At 52.1% G+C, this 21,992-nt stretch overlaps 2 protein-coding genes across 5 annotated transcripts in view; one reads left to right on the forward strand and one right to left on the reverse strand.

Moving 5' to 3' along the window:
- Positions 1-18,924, forward strand: part of PIGU (phosphatidylinositol glycan anchor biosynthesis class U) — an 87,114-nt gene extending 68,190 nt beyond the window's left edge. For all 3 annotated transcript variants that reach the window (XM_025876639.2, XM_025876636.2, XM_025876637.2), the window contains 2 exons: positions 5,578-5,720; positions 18,490-18,924. In XM_025876639.2, the coding sequence (XP_025732424.1) occupies positions 5,578-5,720; positions 18,490-18,603 (257 nt within the window). In that variant the 3' untranslated portion in view covers positions 18,604-18,924. The remainder of the gene's footprint in view (positions 1-5,577; positions 5,721-18,489) is intronic.
- A 196-nt stretch (positions 18,925-19,120) lies between these two features.
- Positions 19,121-20,704, reverse strand: MAP1LC3A (microtubule associated protein 1 light chain 3 alpha). Of its 2 annotated transcripts, XM_025876705.2 has the most exons (5): positions 20,507-20,704; positions 20,168-20,223; positions 19,985-20,091; positions 19,557-19,726; positions 19,121-19,280 (listed from the first exon to the last, which is right to left on the reverse strand). In XM_025876705.2, the coding sequence occupies exons 1-4, from the start codon at positions 20,544-20,546 to the stop codon at positions 19,564-19,566; spliced, it is 366 nt and encodes a 121-aa protein (XP_025732490.1). In that variant the 5' UTR covers positions 20,547-20,704; the 3' UTR covers positions 19,121-19,280; positions 19,557-19,563. The 2 variants fall into 2 exon arrangements, with proteins under 2 accessions (XP_025732490.1, XP_025732489.1); XM_025876704.2 differs by having other exon boundaries at positions 19,121-19,726.
- Between the last annotated feature and the right edge of the window lie 1,288 nt (positions 20,705-21,992).

Consider the following 21,992-nt stretch of genomic DNA (forward strand, 5'->3'; position numbering starts at 1 on the left):
TCAGAGGAAGTAAATCTTTGTTATTATTTGGGGCTGTCTGGGTGTCAACCAGGAAGTGAAACTGACCAGCTGCTAGAAAGAAACCTACCTGTAAGTCGGGGCCTCTGAGCGAAGGTAAACAGCAGAGTGGGCGGGCCAACCCTAGACTGCCCTTGCAGGTGGTGACCTGTGGGGCGGTGACCAGTCTAGCCTGCCTGGGAGAAGGAAGTGGCTGGTGTCTTCTGCCTGTGACATCCTCATTGCACAGATAAGAATCACCCAGTCCAGCGGGTTTATAGTCAGCCTGGTGCCCCTCAGCAGAGTGGCCAGTGACAGGTCATGAGGCCACCAAACATGTCAGCATGCCCCAGATTGTGACAGGGTGGGTCTTGGGTACATTGATCCTCTTTCCCCAAAAGTAGAGTCATTGTTTTCTTAGCTGGCTGTTCCACACGGGGCACCTCTTGCTCTTGGTTAATCCTTCATCCCGTATTCCTGAACACGGCCTGGAGCCAAAAAGACTTGAATTTGGATCCTGGCTTTCCCATTACTAGCTATCTGTTTTTAGGAAATTCATCAAACCTTTCTGAGTCTCTGGGTTTTTAATCTGTCAGATGGGGAGAATATCTTCCAATGAGTGTTTTAAGTTTGAGAAAGATTATATGTAAAGAGCGCTGCAGTTATCGCTGGCAATAATCATGCAGGGGGCCCCCTGCATAGTTCTGTGACCAAAGCTTCAGGCTAAGTAGTCAGAGTCATTGGAATAAACATATTTTTCAAAACTTGAAATAAGCTATTTTATGCCCTCCGGGGTTGAGGCAGAGAAAACAAGGATGGGGTTTCTAGAAACCTAGATGATCTAATAGATGCTGTAGCTCGCTGGCTGGGCAAGCAGTTTACAGTTCAGCTTGACCGAAGATCCTGCACGGAGCGTTGGCTGCCCCCCTCAGTGGCCAGCTCCTGTGGCAGAGAATACTTGTGCTCAGGGTATCTGTGTGGGGCATGACAGCTGTGCGTCATTGCACTCAGCCAGGAACATCTCCAGCCGAGTCCTTTGGACCTGTGGGCGGAGACTCAGAGAAGTCTGTAAGTCTAGGTTGGATATATTCAGACTTGTAATGTGCTTAAGAATTCAGTTTAAACATTAGTTGCCAGTGCTAACCTGCCTGCTCACACATTCACCTTTTTGTTTTCCTGTCCTGGCCAGGACAGGGGGAGGAGAACAGGTATGTGGGCCCTGCTCTGAATGCAGGCCCCAGACGCAGGGGTGGTGCTTGGGGCCAGGATGAGGCATACCAGACACACAATTGCGGTGTTAGGGAACCGCCTGCTGGCAGAGCTGGTGCTAGTCTGCAGTGGCCTGGCCGAAAGAGCCAGTAACCAGAGGCTGTGTGTGCATGTGTGTGTGGTATGTGGTGTTTTGTTTTTATTAACTTTTGTATAAAGATAAAAGAATATGGATAAAAAACATACAAGTTATAGAGAATAATAATACAATAAGCACCTTTGAAGCTCCCAGTCCCCTCTGTGCTCTTTCCAGTAGGGCTGAGTTCTTCAAGTAGAATTTTATTTTTTCTTAAAGATTTTATTTATTTATTTGAGAGAGGGAGAGAGAAAGTGAGTGAGCACTAGTGGGGGGGGTGGGCAGAAGCAGACTCCCTGCTGAGCCCAACATGGGGCTCGATCCCAGGACCCCGAGATCATGCCCTGAGCCTGAGCCGAAGGCAGCCGCTTAACTGCCTGAGCCACCCAGGCACCCCTAGAATTTTATTTCTGAACACCTGAGACTCAGAGAGAGAAGGGGACTTGCTTGAAGTTTCAGTTTGTCAGTAACAGAGGCAGAGACTGGATAAGCCACCCTATGAGTGTGGTGGGGAATCTGATTCCGTCTGACCCAGTAAGTCTGATGAAGGGTAAGCCTTTCGTCTCATTAGGCCCTGGTCATCTCTGACATCTCTGACACCTGGTGCCTGGAACAAGCTGTCCTGTGTGCCAGGTCCCCAGCACCGTGTGCTCTGGCATATAGTTTTAATCCTCTGGCCTGTCAGCCAGCAAGAGTGAGTAGCAGCTCCCTGTTCCTGCAAAGGTCATCACAGGCCAGAAGCCAATTGGATGCTGGTGACAGTTCCTCCAGGCACATGGGGATGTATCTTTGCAGCTGTCTGTAATTGCAGCCAGGAGCTGCATGGGAGCCTCTCCTAGTCTCTGTGCACTTTGTCACCTTCTTGTCACCCTGAAATCCAGAGTGGTGAGGTAAGGAACAATGACCTACCTGGGCTGTTGGGCCACAGGAGTTTTGTTTTAGGAATAGCGTCTGTCTTTTTCAGCAAAATAATTTCCAAGGGATCAGAAAGAACCGCTGAGAGGGGCGTCTGACACTTGGTTTCGGCTCAGGTTGTGATCTCAGGGTTGTGGAATTGAGCCCTGCTGTGGGCTCCACACTCAGCGCGGAGTCTGCTTAAGACTCTCTGCCAAGGCGCCTGGGTGGCTCAGTCGCACACTCTCTCTGTCAAATAAATAAATAAAATCTTAAAAAAAAAAGACTCTCTCTGCCCCTTCGCCCCCACCCCTAAAATAAATAAATAAATAAATAAATAAATCTTTAAAAAAAATAGAACCACTGAGAAATGTAAATAGTGATGTGGGAGTGAAGGAATGGCAAATAGATTTGTTCTCCTTTCTTGAGGTTGTAACATTGTTTACTAATAGTAATTCTCAATGCATGTATCCCTTTTCCCAGACTTCCTGTTCTGGGAGCAAAGAAGTCTCCGGAAGACTTGAGTCAGGTCCCTCCCTGCTTTGAAAACCCAGAATCATGGAAATTTCAGGTCAGAAAAGAGGACCCCGCAAGCACTCCAGGCCAGTGTTTCCAAATTGTGGGAGTTCACAGACCACTAATACTTTTTTAAAAACTCTGATGACAGAGTTGCCAACTTCTTATTTTGCTAAAGACATTAAAATAGTCAACTGCCAGGCATTCATCCCCATTTCATAAAAGAAAGGACTTTTTCACAACAACAACCAGCAACAAAGAGACCCCTGTCATTTCTCATGAATCTTAAGTTCAAAACATTCACCTGTAACAAGAACTCTGAACTACCTTGTTCTGGTTATCATCACCATGACACAGACCAGTGAAATCTCTGTTGCAGACTGGTCTGGGCCTCTTATTTGCCAAGGGTCTGCAGCTGTAATCCCACGCTTTGAAGCCTTGGCTGCATATTGGAATCACCAGGGAAGCTGTTAACAAACGACTATGGATGCCCAGGCCCCACCCCTAGAGACTCTGATTGACTCAGACCAGGTGGGGCTCCCCCGTGATTTTATTTTGCAGCCAGAATTGAGACTCGCATGGGTAATCCAGTCCCCCTTCTGATGCATGAATCCCTGGTAAAGCAGTTCTACCAAGTTTCCGTACAACCAAGACAAACAATCTTAATGTTCGGGATGTTCCCCATCTCTGAAATCTCCCCAAACTCTGATTTGGAAGAAGGGATTTCCTGAAGGTCAGGATTAGAGAGGGGGAGGGAACTTCTGTTCATTAAGTGCTTGCTGGGACCCAGATCCATTGGTAAGTTGTTTTGTTTTTTTTTTAAAGATTTTATTTACTTTTTTGACAGACACAGAGAGAGAGGGAACACAAGCAGGGGGAGTGGGAGAGGGAGAAGCAGGCCTCCCACTGAGCAGGGAGCCCGATGCGGGACTCGATCCCAGGACTCTGGGATCATGACCTGAACCGAAGGCAGACACCCAACAACTGAGCCACCCAGCTGCCCTCATTAGTTTTTTTTAAATAATACTTACTAGTTTCTTTAGAAATACAATAAAGTGTAAAGAAAGATAAAAATAGCATATAATCCTACTGTCAGATACCCCTTATTGAGTTAAAAGGCGGGGGGAAGCACAGTATGATAGGCAGAGTAATGCTCCCCTCCCCACAAAGATGTCCACATCATCCCCAGAGCCTTGGAATATATTACTTTATGTGGCAAAAGGATTTAAAGTTAAGGATGTTCAGATGGGGAGATTAGCCTGGAGGCTTATCTGCAGGCAGACCCAGTGTAATCCACAAGGGCAGAGGGGCAGAGAGAGTCTGCGCCCTGGCAGAGAGACTCTTAAGCAGACTCCGTGCTGAGTGTGGAGCCCAAAGCAGGGCTTGATTCCACAACCCTGAGAGGGCCCTTAAAAAGTAGAAGGGCTAGGGGCACCTGGGTGGTGTTGGTTAAGTGTCTGCCTTCGGCCCAGGTCATGATCCCGGGGTCCTGGGATCAAGCCCCGCATCGGGCTCCCTGCTCAGCGGGAGCCTGCTTCTCCCTCTCCCACTCCCCCTGCTTGTGTTCCCTCTCTGTCAAATTAAAAAAAAAAAAGTAGAAGGGCTTTGAGGCAGGGGGCACATGGGGGATCTCTTCCACAGTTTTGCTGTGAACCTAAAACTGCTCTAAATTCTATTTTCTAAAAAAAAAAAAAGTGGAAGAGGGAAGCAAAAGAGGTCAGCGTGCTGCAGTGTAGGAAGGGACTTACTCTGGCCTTGCTGGGTGAAGCGGGAAGGGGGTTGCGAGGGGGTTGTGCCTTGCTTTTAGCCTGTGAGACCCGTCTTGGACTTCTGACCTCCAGAACTATAAGATAAACTGTATGCTGTTTAAGCCCCTGCATTTGTGGTGATCTGTTATAGTAGCCGTAGAAAATACTCAGGAATACATCGTACCAGGTTTTTTACACATCTTGTTTAATCCATGTAAACCACCTGAGAGTAGGCATTTTAGCCCTACTTTAGAGATGGGCAAGCTGAGACTCAGAGAAACTTGCTGGCGGAGCAGGGATTTTAACCAAGGTCTTTGTCTTTCTAAGGCCAAGTTTGGGCACACTGTCCTCCTTCCCCTCCAGCTGCACTCCGCCTGCCTGCCAGTACCAGTCTGAGTGTCCGGTCCTCCCTGGGGTTTCTGGGAGAGCTTCCTGCCTGGTGGGATTTGGGATTCTGTAATCCCTCTGGGAGTGTGGGGTTGTGGAGGGGTGATATCAGACAGAGAGGGTGTCAAAAGAGTTTTTCAAATCATCTAAGGAAAAGTAAAGGACATTTGAAGAGAAAGGCAGGGAACTTAAGACATGAATTAAGGAAAATGGAAAATGTGTTCCTAAGACCCAGGGCTGTGGCACCATAGACTTTATGTGGGGGAGGGGGGGCTCTAACCTCCATGGGTTCATGCTGCTGTTCCCTTCTATGATCCCATGTGGACAGACAGCACCCTGCTTGGGGAGCGGGAAGGAATTATGCTTGGACACTCCATTGTCTTGCTGAAATGCCCCCGTTGCGGTGCCCAGAGGCCTTCAGTCTTGCCGACGGTAGCCATCCAGGCCCACAGTGGGAGGGCCAGAGACCAAACCTAGGACTTCCCACCGGCTTTGGGCATGGGAAGCCATTAACTCAAGGGTCTGAGGCTTGCCTTTTGGCATCGCAGAGCCTCTGAGTCTGGGGGGAGGATTTCTGCCTCTGAGCTACACCAGACTCTCCCTGGGCCTGTGTCCTGTGGGGCCATCCCCCCAAGAAAGGGTGCTGAGAAGAATCAGCATTCAGCTAACTGTAACCATCTGTCTTTGCAGTCCTGAGAAATATCTTTGTCCTCGTCTGCATCATTATCGTCTGCTCCCTGCTCTTCCCTGTCCTGTGGCACCTCTGGATTTATGCGGGAAGTGCCAACTCTAATTTCTTTTATGCCATCACGCTGACCTTCAACGTTGGGCAGGTAAGAGTCCAGGGCTGCACGGGGACAGGGATTCGTTTTGTAGCTTCAGACATTGAGCAAAGGCCGTGGGTTCTGCAAACTAGGCATTTGGACTTGAGTGAGGGGACCGTTCTTCCCCTGCAGTAGCTCCTGGTCCAGTAGAGAAGATTAAAGAAGAGAGCAGTAGAAAAGCTGAATTGGGCCAGCATTTATTGGGCACCGTGCTGAGCCATCGCCCCAGTGAATTCTCCCTGCAAGCCTGTGAGATAGTGTTATCACTGCTTTACAAACGCAACCAAGGCTGGCTCACACAGGTTGTCTCTTGCCCAAGGTCGTTGGAGGTGCCAAGAACCAAATTCAGGGAAGGCTCCATTTCTGAGGCTACCCTCTTTCTGTAACAGCCTGTGTGGCACTGTAGCAGGTGCAGTGGGGGGGGGGGGGGAGGAAACAGTGGTAGCGGGTGGAGAGACTTTCCAGACTGGGACAGCAGGAGCAAAGGCAGGGAGATGAGAACTAGTTCAGTCTAGCTGTTGGGTCAGTCGGAGCAGAAATCGTGGGACTGGGGGGTGAGGAGGCCGTAGGGGGTCAGAGAATGAGAGGTACCAGCTGGGAGCTCCGATCTCCTCCTGACCCAGGGAAAGCCCCTCCCTGGGTGCCACAGAGCAATGCTTCTCAGAATCGGGATGAGGGGGGGTTGTTAAGAATGCAGATGCCCTGGTAATGTTTTAAATCATGTAGATATGTTGTGACTACCACAATTACACGGCTTTGTCCAAAAAAGCAAACAAACAAACAAACAAAAAAACAGATTCCCTGATCCCACTGCCAATAGATATGGAAAACAGGGTCAGGAATTTGGGTTTTTAGTAAGTTTTCCCAGAGATTCTGCTGCAGGTAGTCCAGCACACTTCTCTGAAGTTCCCTTAGGTCAGCTCCATCTTCCTTGTGGGGTCTTAGGAGAATCAGTTGTCCCATTTACCACTTTAATTGCCGTTGGCACAGCCAGGCATTTCCTGTGCTTGATGGACTGGATGGGAAGCCAGGCGACTGGGGAGACGAATGATGCCAGGGAATGGTCCCCAGGGAGAGCCTTGCCTCCAAGGTTAGCTGCTGGGAAAGAAGAGGGGAGGAGCTTGTGCTTTCGCAATGAGTGATGGGTCTGGTATTTCCTGCACGGACCTTTCTGGACAATTCTTGTCCAGCCCGGCTGTTTATCCTGGTTTGTGAACAGCAGGAAGAGAGAGGAGGGTCCTGTAGCCTGGGTGGGACCGTGCTGGAGGGGCCATCCTGTCTGTCACACACAGGTTAGTCATGGTGGATACTCAGCTCCTCCTGAGACCTGCGTAAACAGAAGTGTGCAGGATTCAACTTCATACTCTAGGAAATCCAAAAGGTTGTTCTGGCCCTCTGTCTTGCTGAAATCCCTTTAATTATCCTTGGAAAGTGATGGCTGGTGTGTGAGGGCATCAGGCCTGCCCTGGGCCTCTGCGGAGTTTGGCAAAAGTTCTGCTGAAATAGTCCACAGCTTGTCGTCAGGCCATGAGTGTCAGGTGTGGGTCGGGACTACAGTTGCAGTGATGACGAGGTATTCATGGAACTTGCCAGATGACTGCTTTTTTCCCTGTGGCTGCCTTTGTGAGGGAAGGGTCTCCGTTGATGGTAGGGGAGATGTTTGCAAGTACTCAGGGGCCATCGAAGGCAGGAGAGACTGGACCGTCGGAAGGTGGGACTGGGGGTGGGAACGAAAGGCCAACTACATGGAGCATGCTAGTTGGTGACTGCGCTGTGGAGAAAAACCAGGTTGAGCTTTGACATTGTCTTTTTACCTTTTTTTTTTTTTTTTTAAATCTTTTAAAAATGTACTTTTAATCAGACAAGTAATACATGAATTCATTATTGCTGGGAAAAGAAATCAAACAAAATAGAAGCCTACGGAATGAAAAGGGCCCCCAGGGTCCCTGTCTCTTCCCACCCCGGGCAGACGTCATGATTGGGATCGGTGTGGGGTATCTTTGCAGATGTTGTCTGTGTATTTACGACAACTGTCAGTACGCATGCACGCATGCCGAGCTTGTTTGTGTACATGAAGAAACGGCCTCCTATTCTGGACACTGCTCTTGGACTTGCAGCATTTCGCTTGATGATCCCCTCTTGATATTGGTTCCAAGAGCCCGTTGGCAGAAGGAACTTGATTGATTTGACTAGGTAGGCTCCTGCTGATGGACATCGAGGCTGCTTCTGGTTTTCTGCTATAAATGGAAGAGCCCTGGGCATCCCTCCGCATAACCTAGTACACACAGACCAGCGTTTTCTCAGGACAGACTCCAGGTGGTGAGATTTACTGGGCCAGAGGACATGGGCCTTGTGCATTTTGGCAGATATTGCCACATTGCCCTTCAGACAGGTCATACCAGCCCACAGGCCTCCCAGCTGTGGCCCAAGTACAGACATCACACACCTGTGTCATCGGCCGCCTCAGGCCTGGACTCTTGAGTCAGACAACTTTGTCGGGTCAGATGTTTTCTGGGACTCCTGGCTTTGTTTGGGCTCTGTGGCGGCTGCTGCCAGATCACTGAACGGACATGTCATATGGGGGCACTTACCAAGGCAGTCGCTCAAGCCCTCTCACTGTCCCGGAGCATTGACTGAGCAGAAGAGCACCCCTCGTGAGGTTAGACACACCTGCCTCGGGCTGTTGGGAGCCACAGAGCACAAATATGAGACAGAATTTTACTAACTATTGAATGTCCCCTCCTTAAAAAGGCCTTCCGTGAGGTTCCCCTCCTCCACTGTCTCCTTCTTAGCCCGTTTGTTTCCTTCCTAGCACTCTCCCAGTTTAAAGTTTATATTATTATTTCTCTCTCTGCCTCCCCTATTAGCCTCTGCACTTCATGCAAGCAGAAATCAGCCTGTCCTTTCCACTGCAGGGGCCCCAGCTACCAGCTTTGTGCTTGGCATAGAGCACTTGAGCAACAGTTGCTGAATGAGTGAATGAACCAAAGATGACCAGGGAGAACAGGGTGTGATTAAGGGCCCAGTGTACAGAGTAACCACTGGAGGAATCTAGCGGGAACAAGACCCCCGTTCCTGTTGTGAGTGGTCATGAAAGTCCTGGGGAGCAAGGAGTAGCAGCTGGGCCTTTCAGACCTGGAGAACGAGAGGTGTGGGAGGTGGGCAGGTGGGGGGGCCAAGTCGCCCCCACCGGCCGAGGTTAGTGGGTAGCAGCTCTGTCCCTAACCCTTCTCCGGCTTCTGTCAGAACGTGGTCTCTGTGGCTGGGGAAGCCGCTACGTATCCCCCACAGATCAAATCAGCCCTTGCTTCCATCTGACCTACAATCAATGCTTCGGTTGCAATGTATGGCATTTGGGGACATGTCTTCAGTCCCATGGCTGGCTTTTCTCAGCTCTTCTAGCTGGGACAGTACCTTAAAGTCCCCTGGTCCTCCCTCTGCCCCCACTGGACAAGACAGACCAGAGCTGTCCTGGGAACCAGATGAGCATGGATTTATAGCAGGCATCCAGAGCCCAGTCTGTTGCTGGTAAGTGCGGAATTGAATGTGGAGAACATCTTGACCCGTAGATTTTAGGTCCTGCTCTGTTTGAGTTGGTCAGTGCCACATTCTGTGATACGACAAACTACTGATAAATTCTTAGTAATACTGGCAGGTAAACCAGTGACTTAGGCTCCGTCCTTTCCCCTGGGGCCATTAAGTAGTTTACAGTTTGTGGCATGGATCATTTGTTAATTATAATTGTGCCTCAGAGTCAGTAACTAGGAAATGACAACAGTAAAACATCCATGGGTGTGTGTGTGCGCACACACACACATACACAAGAAAGGCTGGGGAGAAGGAATGGTTGAGCTAGATTGGTTGGTTGAGGTCCTTTTTTACTTCCTCACAGTGTGACCTTCAGCAAGTGACTTCTCTGGGTTGCAGTTTTCTTAAAACCAGGCTTGATAACCCAGCCTCCCTGGGTGTTGAGAGGATAGGGCATGTGTGAGTCCTGTTGCCATTTATATGTTGATATGAGAAGTAGCACCGGTGACCTGCTCTTCAGATAGCCAGAGCAAATCCCCAGGGAAACATTCAGACTGGAAAGAAGAACAAACTTCTTCCTTTTTTTTTTTTTTTTAACTCTTTTCTCCTGCAGGTCAGTGACCAGCAGAAGAAAAATAGTCATCAAGGATTACATATAAATCAAAATTAATATGTTGAGGGGCACCTGGGTGGCTCAGTTGGTTAAGCATCCGATTCCTGATCTCAGCTCAGGTCTTGGTCTCAGGGTTGTGAGTTCAGGCCCCATGCTGGGCTCCATGATGGGTATGGAGTCTACTTTAACAAACAAAAAAAGTAATGTGTCTAAATTTAGCTTTTTTGAATGAGTAAGATAAAAACATCCCATTCACCCCCATTCATCTTAAAAACAGGGAACATGAGGAAATCTCTTCCTAAAATTATAATTAATAGTGGCTCATGTTTAAAGAGTGACTGCTAGGGGCCAGGCCCATATGATCCCTTTAATCTTCTGGATCATGTGCTTGTGTGGCCTTCTGAGCCTTTCCTTGTGCGTTTGCATATACTTGTATGCTCCTGGAGAAGAGTTTTATTTGTGTGTGTGTTTTATTATTGGCATCATGATGAAAATACGACTTTTTCCTTTTAATAAAACATCTTGGCGATCTTTCCCTGTTTATGTAAGAAGGAAGCTCCTCACCACAGTTGACACAGCTGCTCCCCTCCTTGGGGCCCTATAAGCTGTTTTCCCTTATTTTTATCATAAGGAATTCACTTAGTCCTTGTAACAGCCCTTTGAAGGAGACACTAGTATTCTTCTCTCCTGGTACCAGTGAGGAAGCAGAGGCTTGGAAATCCCCAAGCTCTGAGGGGGGTGTTTATTCATGTTCTTGTTTCTCACGTCCTCTTGCTAGACAGGGGGTTCCATGAGGTCAGCCCCAGGTCTATCTTGCTCACGACTGTATCCCCAGCACCAAGAATATTCAGTGACTGTTCATTGATGAATAAACGGAATGAGCTGGGATCCAAAACCACATTTTATGACCAGTGATCCCATATAATCCTGTGTACTCTAACCTCCCACTTCTAGCATCTGTTAGGACAAAGCTGGGCCTGTGGCAAGTCTTGCTGGATTCCTAGGGTGTCAGAACCAGAGCCCCCTTCCCATCTTCCCCTGTGGCTGACCCTGAGAGCCTCACTCCTATTCTATGTCCATGTCTAAAATAGATTCCCTACTATCCAAAACAGTGTCCCAGCTGTGTCTGGAACATTCCATGAGTTGCTGCCTCCTCACCATGAGGTGCCAGCTCCGGTCCCTTCTCCTTGTAGTGCAGACCCTGTAGATCCAAGGCTGGCCTTGCTTTGGCCACTCTGCTCTCGGTCTCCAGGGGGGCCTGGAGCCCTGGGGTCTGGGCGCCAGCCCTCTCCTGTTGGGTCTGCTCAGGACTGGCTTATTTACTCCACCCATGAAAGCACAGTCCTGTCTCCTGGAATTGCCTTCTAGTTGGTCTGGTGTGTCATTCTGGGGAATGGGACAATGAGGAAGTAAATGTCTGGGGACGTGTGGGTCAGATCATCAGTGGTGGGGTGGTGTGTAACCCCCATTTGTGGACAGCCAGGGCCCATTTCAGATTTAATTCCGTGGGTCTGTGTAATCCTGGCTGCAAAATCCTGAGTCTGCGTGTGGGAAGAGGTGTTCCTCCTGACAGGAGGCGCCTGTGGCCCAGGCTGGAGTCCTTGCCCTCGTCCAGCTGCCTGTGCTTTGCCTTCCACACTGGTGGCATTTTGCCAGGTCTTCGTTCATTCCCTTGTTCCCCCCCCATCCTCAAACTTTTAGCTCAGTGCTCAGCATCCCAAGCGTGGCTCTCACAGGCCCTTCCCCACCTGCAACCAGAGTGACAGGAAAAGCCTGAGCTAAATATAGGGAGGCAAGGCCAGCAGAAAGCCTGGGCTTTGGAGGCCCAGCCTCTGCAGTAACTCTCAGCCCCATCTGTCCTGGCTCACTGGCCTTAGGCAAGTCTCCTAACTCCTTGGGCCTAATTAATATATTTGCATATATTGGGCGCTTGCTATGTGCCAGGCACTCTGCTAACAGAATGTGAATGAGACACAGCTCTGCTTGCTGGGAGCCCATGGTCTGAGGGAGAGAAAGAAAAGGAACTAGGCAGGGCCAGGGGAGCCGGATGGTGCCGTGAATAGGGTAAAAAGGCTGGGGAGCTCAGAGCTGTGGTGGGTAAGGAAGCTTCTGTGGGGAGGCCGCCCATACATGGGGTGCCTGGGGGTGGGTAGGAGCTAACTGGGCTCTCTGTGGTGACACCTGTGGGGAGGAGAGCATGAGCGAGCGGGTGCAGAAGGCCGTCCCGCGGGCCTGGTGGGTGCCGCCAGAGAGCGTGAGCCCTGTCATGCTGAGGACCAGGCTGAGCCTTTGGGTTTGGCTGAGGATAACTGGGATCGCATTCCTGCTTGGAAAACTTCATCATACCAGGAAGGGAAAAGGTGAGGGGTGTGAACCCGAATCGGGAGCACAGAGAGGCTGTTGAAACCTGGTGAGAGGTGCTAGCAGCTTCCGTGTCCTCCGCCTAGAAGGATAGCCGTGAGGACTCAGTAAGGAGTTGGGTGGGAAAGCTTTTGTGAATTGAAAAGTGCCACATAGATGACAATTACCATCATAGCGACTTTGATCTTACCATGTGACCTTACAGACCCTGAGATGGAGGTCCAGTGATTTTCCCACTGTTTTGTGTCTTTAGAGCTAGAGGGTGGAGCTCTGTTTCTTCACCATCCCCTCCCACACGTGTCCATCCAGGCCTGAGTTGGGTCACGCCAAAGCCCGTCCAGCTCCACAAGTCGACCCTCAGCCCCTCCTGCTCCCATATTCCGAGATCCGAGGTGGTGTGGACAGAGGATGCTGTGCTTTGCCCATGGTGATGACCACGTGAGCTCCCCCAAGTGCAGGTTGGCTGTCAAGGGTCAGCATCTCCAGCCCAAGCAAGAGCCCTGGGAACTGGGACATGCCTACGGCGACAGGAGCTGCTTCTCTGGGAAGCTGGGGCAGCCCAGGGGCCAGTGTCGGCTGAGGCTTCTGTTCTGAGCACCGCCCCCGCCCCCCGCCCCGACACCCTGAATTAACAGCCTTGATGGCTCGGAGGGCTCTGATACTTATTTTGCCTTTTCCCAAAAAAAACTCAGTCTTGGCCAAGTGACAGGGCTGGGACCTGGGAGCACAGCCTCGACAGGGGTGTCAGTGTAGACCACGGGTTTGCATGGACCCACAACAGGACCCACATGTGTGGGTGCAGTCCATTCACCCCTCCCAGAATCCTTAACTGGGAGGAACTCGGCGGGGGCTGGAGAAGAACTAAGGTTTGGGCCTCAGGCAGGATTAGCATTGCAGCCTAAAGCTTCCCTTTACCCCCCTGGGACTCTGAGTTTGCTCATCTGTAAGTGGGGCTTATAAGCCCTACCCCAGAATGTTGTGAAGATTCAATGCTTTTTTTTTAATTGAGGTAACACAATGTTACATTGGTTTCAGGTGTACGACCTAGTGACTGTGAGCTCTGTTGTGCTCACCACAAGGGCAGCTGCCCTGTGTCCCCACGCAGTGCTCCTACCACCCATGGTGCCCCTGTGCTCTACCCTTCATCCCCGAGACCTGCTCACCACAGGAAACCTGCCCCCCCCCCACTGGTCTTCACCCGGTCTGCCCATCCCCCACCCTCTCATGATGCTTTTTTGTTAAAGGGCCTGGCCTGGGGCGGCTACCCAGAAGTTGTTGCTTTCCCAGCCTGTGATGGAGCATGTTTTGACCATTTTACTCCACGTGTGAAGCACCCTTCCCTGTCCCCTGGCCGTCCGTTGATCCGCTACCTTGTTATATCTTCATTGTGCCCCAGAGGTAGTCCTGCAGCCCTCACGGCTGCCGGTGGAGAAGAGTGGTCTGATGAGCCCTCACTGGGCTAATGCCGAGGGGCTGGGGACCCACAAACCACTCCCAGAGCACCAGCCCTCTGCCGGGCCCAGGGTCCCAGAGCTGGAGCAGATGCCAGCCTGTCGGATTGTGGGGCAACAGGAAGTGACTCCATCCCAGGGGTGACATAAGTGAGCATGGGCTTAGGGAAGACTCTGGGGCAGGAGATGCAGATGATCCCGCTCTAGGGATACATAGGAGCTCTTTGTGGAAAGGGCCATTCCAGCCCAGCCGAGGCAGTGAGGCATGGCCATCCAGGCACTGTTTGCAGGACCAGGCTGCGGTCAGGGTTTCTGGGGCGTGTGGGTGTGGTGCCGGGCAGAGTGGGGCACTAGAGGCTTCTGAGCAGGCAAGTGAAGGGTTCGTGCGCATGCGTGCGTGTGTGTGTGTGTGACTGAGAGAGACCGTAAGAGACTCCCAGAGAGAGATGGAGAGATTGAGAGAGAGAGAGAGACAGACACTGGGAATCAAGAGGGGCCAGGATGATGCAGGAGGCCTTCCAGCAAGAGATGGCAGTGGGAGGGAGACAAGGAGGCTGAGTTGGAAGTCTGAGGAAGGAGATTGGCAGGACTTGGTGGTTGATGGCAGGAGAGAGGCCAAGGAGTCCAGTCATAGTTCTTGAGGGCAGCTTTAAAGAATGGGCTGCCCGGGGCGCCTGGGTGGCTCGGTTGGTTAAGCGTCTGCCTTTGGCTCAGATCATGATCCCAGGGTCCTGGGATCGAGCCCCACAGAGGGCTCCCCGCTCAGCAAGGAGTCTGTTTCTCCCTCCCCCTCTCCCTCTGTGTGCTCTCTCTCTCTCTCTCTCTCTCTGTCTCTCTCAAATAAATAAATCTTAAAAAAGAATGGGCTGCTCTTCAGGTCTCTGAAAACACAGAGGAATGGCACAAGGACTAGGAGCCACCTAGCCACAAGGTAAACTAGTTTATCACTCACTTTACAGATGCGGAAAATACAACTTAGAGTAGGGAAAGTGACTTACATAGGGTCACACAGCCACTAACTTGCCCGTGCTATTTCTACTGCCCCTCACCCAACTCCCACTGCCCAGACTGGGCAAAGGGGCTCTGGGTCTACAGCTGCTGTAGATCGGCCTCTGGGAAATCCCTTAGCCCAAATGGCAAGCCTCAAGGTCAGAAGAGGTTGTCTCGGCCAACATGCTACCAGCTGGGGGCATCACTCTGAAAGAGCCAAGCCTCCAGGCCAGGCTGGTGTCCACAAGATGCCTTTCCCTATGGGGGCAGGGCACCTAATCAGGACTAGTGACTTTGGTTCCAGACAGACCAAGCCAGCACACAGGGCTCTTTCCCTCCATGCCATCCTCCCCTGACACTTCATCCTGGAAAATTTCACAGGCATAGCAAAGTTGAAAGACTGAACATTGAACATACCTACCACATACCTACCACCTAGACTGTACCATTAATGTTGTACTATACTTTTGTGATCACAAATTATCCATTCCTCAATCCATCTTATTTTTAAAATATATTTCAAAGTGAAGTACAGACATCACTGCATTTCCTACTAAACATCTCAGCATGTATATCATTAACCAGAGTTCAGTACTTATATTTTTCTTATATGAAATTTACATACAGTGAAAAACACAACTCAATGTATACATTTTCCGAAGCTGCCCTTCATTCAGCAGCATATTTTTTGAGGTTCATTGATACTGTTGCAAATAACAATAGTACATTGCTTTCTTTAATTTTCTTTTTTTTAAAGTGGGCTCCACGCCCATTGTGGAGCCGAGTGCAGGGCTTGAACTCACAACCCTGAGATCCAGACCTGAGCTGATATCAAGAGTCAGATGTTTAATCGACTGAGCCACCCAGGCACCCCAGTACACTGCTTTTTTAAAATAAACTTTTTTTTTTTTAAGATTTTATTTATTTGAGAGAGAGCACAAGCAGGGGGAGAGGGAGAAGCAGGCTCCGCACCGAGCAGGAAGCCTGACACAGGACTTGATCCCAGGACCCCAGGATCATGACCTGAGCCAAAGGCAGACGCTTAACTGATTGAGCCACCAGGTGGCCCTTAAATAAACTTATAAATTTCAGAATAACTTTAGATACAGAAAGTTCCCATATGCCCCACACCCAGGATCCGAGCCAGGAGACCACATTAATGTGTTCTGTCTCTCCCATGTCCTCTGCCCACTTTCTCACTCTGTCCCAATTTCTCATGACCTAGACAGTCTTGAGGAGCACTGGCCAGGTCTCCTGTAGAGTGTCCCCACTTTGGGTTTATCTGATGCTTTTCTCATCATAAGACGGGTTTGGATTTTTGGAATGCTCAGGTACCATGCCCAGTACATGGTAGCCACCTGATCTCATACTGATGTTACCCTTCATCATTTGTTCAAGACAGTGTTTGGGGCTTCTCCAGTGTAGAATTACTCTTTTCTCTTTCCCTGCAGTGTTCTTTGGAAGTGAGTTACTGCATCTGGCCTGCCGGCAGGCAGGGGACAGAAAGGCAGGCAGGAATTAAGCTCCACCTCCTGGAGGAGGGAATGTCTACATATGTTATTGGAATTTTTCTGTAAGGATTCCAAAAGGAATTCTCCCTCATTTATTTATTTGGTCATTTATTGGCTGGTTTTTTAAATTGATATTTTAATCAATGTAATACAAATACATATTTTACAATGTTAAAGATTATAAGGAAATAGAATAGCTCCCTATGGCCTGAGAGTTATTTGCTCTGGTTCTTCTAAATACCATGCGTACTCTGCTATTTGTATTTCTTGACTTTTTTTTCCATTTTATATTAGATTGAACTATATAAAGTTTCCAGTATTCAACCATTTTTGATCTGCAGAAATGGCTATTTCATATGGTTCAACCTAATACCTAGTATTTTGACTTTCTAATCCTTGTACAGCTGATTGTGACACTGGAGTTGGTTCCTTTTGTTTCATTGTGAATTGTGATTTTGTATTTGATCCTCATTGGACCTGGTTCGGGGGTCAACCCCCACCTGCTCAGCCATAGCTCCAGGCTCTCCATCCCCAGACCGGGCACCTTGGGCCTGGGTGAGAAAGGGGCTGCAGGATGTGAGGTCAGCCTTTGCTGTGGTACCTGCCCCCCACCGGCAGCTGTGGGGCAAGGCCTCCGGGGCTCCCTGGGCTGTCTGCTCTGCTGATACCCTCAGCTGCAAGTTCTCTGCCCTGTGGCAGACTGGACCCCAGGTGCGTCGCCTTGCAGGTCATGGCCACTAGGCCAGCTCTCCTGGTGTAGCCTTAGGCCAACTACTGAACCCTTTGTGCCTCAGTTTCCTCATCTATAGGATGGAGACCATCAGCCTTCCAGATGGGCTCCTCTGGTCATAAAATGGCAGGACTTTGTCCTGAGGCCAGCCATGGTGTTGGTCCTCAGTTCTTCCTTCAGGCCCCTCCATGTTCTTCCTGCCCACGGTATGAGGCTGCCCAGGACAGAAGTCTCCGTGGGTCAGAGGCCAAGATCCCAGATTCAGCTCAACCTCTGACCTGCTCTACAGACCCTAGCCAGGTGTTCCCCCTCCTCTGGGCTTCCATCTTCTCATCTGTGCCAACAGGTGGTTGGTGCTGATGGTCTAAGAGACCTCTGAGTGGCTGAGACCTGGGGTTGTGAACCCCTCTGCCCTCCTCCTGCCCCAGGCCCTGGGGGTCTTGGAATATAATGGGATTGTAAAACGTATCAAGTCCTTGTTCCTCTCTGGGCCTCTGCGAGGGGGATGGTAGCCTGAGCTTCTAGGGCCCTTTTAATTCTGTGGCCCATACAGGAAAGGCAGACTGAGCTGGGCATGGATACCAGGGTGGCAGAACCCTGTGGGGACCTTCCCAGTCCAGGGGAGGAGCCACGCCATCAGGCAGTCACACAGATGAAAGAAAAACTAATCTGGATGAATTTGTGTTAAGAAATAGAGGTTAATGGGGGCCATGACCCAATCTGGGGGGTATGGGAGGGCTTCTCTAAGGAATCAGGATCCTTCCTGAGACCTGAAGGGTAAGGAGGTGTTGACTGGATGAAAGGGAAGGGAACATTCCAGGCAGAGGGAACAGCAGAGATCCTGCAGCAGAGGGAGAGGCCAGTGTCGCTGGAGCTGAGTGAGGTGGAGCAGGAGAGAGGGTGAGGGACCAGGCGCGAGGCCTCAGAGCCCCAAAGGAGCTGGTTCTTCACCTTAAGAGCCCTCGGAAGCCTTTAGAGGACCTTTCAGCTGGGAAGTAACAGGACGAGATTTTGTCCTGAAAAGCAACCTCTGGCTGCTAGGGAGAATGGACTGGACGTGGCGAGGGTTACAAGGGTGGGAGGCTTGGGACCAAGGAGCCCAAAGAGGAGACTGCTGTTGTTTAGATGACAGTGGCTTTGTCCAGGGTGGTAGCTCTAAGGACAAGTAGAAACGGATGGATCTGAGAGTGTCTGGGAGATAGAACTGCCAGGACTTAGCAGCCTTGTGTCCGGCAGGTGAAGTGTCAGGTGATTCTGTGGCCTCAGCACCTGGAAGGAAGATGGGGGGTGTGGTATGGGCTCCCAGGGAGCAGCAGCTTTGGCAGGGGCTCAGCTGTACCATGGAGGAGCCTCGTGGGCACCCAAGCAGTGAGGCGGAGGGGCCTCTGGGTGCAGACGTACCATTCTGGAGTTCAGAGGCCGGAGCTTGGGCGGGTGGCACAAACCCACAGGGGTGGGATGGGATGGGGCAGTACAGGCAACTTCTGAAGTGCAAGACCTTGCAGGGTCTCCCCAAAACCTGCCTAGCCCCTCAGCAACCCAAGGTTCTGGGGGAGGTTCCTCAGCGCTGCTGACAGCTCCTCTCTCCCTGCAGATCCTGCTCATCTCGGATTACTTCTATGCCTTCCTGCGGCGCGAGTACTACCTCACCCATGGGCTCTACTTGACTGCCAAGGACGGCACAGAGGCCATGCTCGTGCTCAAGTAGGCCTGGCTGGGCCCAGGGCTGCATGGACTTCAGGGGTGGAAGGGCCCGGAGCTGAGCCCAGCCCTCGAGCCGGAGTTGCCAGCAGAGGAGTCCTCAGGCAAATGAGGTTTGAGTCCAGGGTTCCAAAGCTCTGGCACCAGAGGGGAACCAGGGCTGGCAGCAAGGCCGGTGGGGAGTAGCCAGGAGCACCTCCCCTTGGACCCTACTCTTTTGACTCTGCAGACCAGGGAGCCCCCTCCGATGCTGGATAGGGTAAGAAGCAGGGGAGCAGGATTTGTTAGGTTGTGGCTACTTAATAAATGTTTTTTGTTATGAAATCTATCCTGGGCTTACACTGAACTCCTGGAAAGGGTGGACTTGTCCTTGAACACCACTTCCATATACTACACACTGGTGTGGGTTTCCAGAATGAGCCCCAGGTCCACAGCACACAAGTCTGTTCCCTGACGAGCTGAGACTAGTGTGAGACAGCCCCACTGGCAGCCCTCCCCACACCCCAAGCAGCTGGAGGCAAAGGGCCAGGCAGGCCTGAGCAATCTTTATTCTGCAGAGGGACAATGACCACAGATCCATACACCATGTCAAGACCAGGTGAGCCAGGGGCCAGTCCTTCAGGGGTGGGCAGGTCCGGGGGGGGGGCAGCGCCTCAGGTGAGGGAGGGGCAGATGGGCAGGGGCCTAAAAAAAAGACAAATCACACCGAGCAGGGGTGCTGGGGGCTGTTCCCTACCCTCCCCCATCCCAGCCAGCACCCAGGGCAACCCTAACAATGGCCCAGGATCCACCCAGGGGCAGTGTAGGTGTGGTTGGTGCCCCCTGGCTAGGGGGGGGCAGCATCCCTGCCTAGCTCATCTCGGGCAGAGGCAGTTCAGTTCAGGAGCCAGGAGCTCCCTGGGCAGAGCCTGACAGGGCCCTCCCCCTCCCCCACGCCCAGGCCAAACACCACCCCCCTACTGCTGGCTCAGAAGCCGAAGGTTTCCTGGGAGGCGTAGACCATGTAGAGGAAGCCATCGTCGTCCTTCTCCTGCTCATAGATGTCCGCAATGGGTGTGGACACGCTCACCATGCTGTGCTGGTTCACCAGCAGGAAGAAGGCCTGCGTGGGGTTCAGCTGCAGGCGGCGCCTGGGGTGGGCAGAAGAGCAAGCCTACGGTGAAGGGGCCTGGCTGCTGGGTGGGTGGAGCCCTGACCCCCCCCCACCTCCCTCTCTCCAAAAGGATTCTGAGGCGGCTTCACACCCATCCCAGGCCCTTCTAGAAGCTCTCACCTCTGACCTGACACTGACCCCAGCCCTGACCTTGGCCTTTCCCAACCTCCCCAAAACAGGGCCCCACCATCCCCAAAAGGACCCCAGCCCCCTATGACTGCTGCTGCCCACACACCGGATGATCTTGACCAACTCGCTCATGTTGACATGGTCTGGGACCAGGAACTTGGTCTTGTCCAGAACCGGCAGCTGCTTCTCACCCTTGTAGCGCTCGATGATCACCTAGGGGTGGGGCGAGGGATGCGTGAGCCGGGAGGGGCCTGGGGCCGCGGGGAAGGGAGGGGGCGGCGGGACTCACCGGGATCTTGCTAGGGTGCTGGTCGCGGATCTGCTGCACCTCCTTACAGCGGTCGGCTGCGGACAGTGGGCGGGCAGTGAGGCCGAGAGAGGTCCCGCTCGCCGTTCGCCCCGCCTGTCCCCGGCCCCGCCCCCCCGAGCCCCCGCCCCCAGGGCCGTCAGGCCCCAGGGCCTGGCACCCGCCGGGCTCCGAGGCGAGGCCCCGGCCCAGGCCTGAACCTGCCTCCCGGCCCGGGGGTCTAGCCCGACTCTGACGTCACGGGGCTGACGTCGCCTGCGGCAGTCTGGGTCAGTCGCGGCGCCCCCACCCCGCGCCAGCCCACCGCCCGCCGGGCCTCACCGAAGGTCCGCCGCTGCTTGAAAGGCCGGTCCGAGGGCATCGCGCGGGCCCGGCGGGGCGCGCAGGCCGGGGCTCCGGGGCGCGCGGCTTGGGGCTCTGTCTGAGGTTCGGGGGCTCCGCGCCTCGCGCTCAAGGGCTCCGGGGCTGTGAGCTGAGCCTGGCGGCGGTGGCTCGGGGAGGTAACTCGCCCGGGTGACGTCAGGTCACAACATTCCTTAAAGGGGAGGCCGGCGCGCCGCTCCCATTGGGCCGACGCAAAACCCGCCCGCCCGGACCCGTGACGTCACGGCGCAGAGAGCTGGACTCCGGGCCAGCGCCGCGAAGGGGCGGGGCTCCCCGGCGCGTCACAGTCCTGTGACGTCATGGGCTGCCGGCCCCTCTCCCCGAGGCCGGGGCTGAGAGACTGGCGGGGCTGCGGGCAGTTGGGCTGGCTGACCCGCTACGCGCGGGCCAGTCTGGGGTTTAGCGGCTCTCTGTTCCCACTGGTGCTAAGTCATCCCACGGCACACTCTGTTCCGTTCCAGAGATGGTGCGAGGCACTGGGGTGACAACAGCGAACCTAAAGACCGCCTCACCTTCGTGGAGCTCATGGTTACAGGAAAAAAAGCTAGGGTGGGGTGGAGGGGATTAAAACACGAAAGAGCAAGATGCTAAAAAGAATCACACAGGTTTTAAAAGGAATTTCTAGAATTAGAAACACCACTGAAATTCAGGTCTAAAAGGATGAGAGCAGAAAGTAGATTAGACGCAGCAGAAGGTAAGTCACTGAGCTGGAGGAGAGAGCCCAAGCTACTGACCAGAGAAACAAGGTGATGGACAATGTAAAAGGGGAAGGGACAGGTCCGTTAGAATTCCAGGAGGAGAGAAAAGAAGTGGGAGAGGCAGTTCCTGAAGAAGAGCTTCCAAACTTGACTAAAGACCAGGAACCTCACATAAAATCCAGAGCAGGATAAACAAAAGTAGCATCTTGGCACTTTGTAATGAATTTGCAGAACTCTAAAAAGATAGGAAAATGCTAAACTCGACCAGTAAACATGGAAGTAGGTCTAAAACACCGTGGAACATGAACATGATCAATTTGTGGAGTACAAAACGAGAGGACACAGCAACATGTCAGGCGGAAGTGGGTAATCAGTTCAAGTGCTCTTAGTTAAGGGGAGGAGGATAAAGATACTGGTAATTGTCCAGCTTTGTATATCCAAGTGTGTGTTTCAGATACTTATGAGGGATCATTAAAAGAATGGAAGGTGTAGGGGCGTCTGGGTGGCTCAGTTGGTTAAACGTCTGCCCAGGGTCCTAGGATCGAGCCCCGCGTGGGGCTCCCTGCTCGGCAGGGAGTCTGCTTCTCCCTCTCCTTCTGCCTGGCGCTGCCCCTGCTTGTGTGATCTCTCTCTGTTGGATGAATAAATAAAATATTTTTTAAAAAATGGAAAGTGTAACTGCCAATGCAGAAAAGGAGAAAAGGGTAGTAAAAAAGAATGGTATA

This window comes from Callorhinus ursinus, unplaced genomic scaffold, assembly GCF_003265705.2.
Source record: "Callorhinus ursinus isolate GAN/ISIS: 27379988/994484 unplaced genomic scaffold, GSC_fseal_2.0 scaffold38, whole genome shotgun sequence".
Classification (NCBI taxonomy): domain Eukaryota; kingdom Metazoa; phylum Chordata; class Mammalia; order Carnivora; family Otariidae; genus Callorhinus; species Callorhinus ursinus.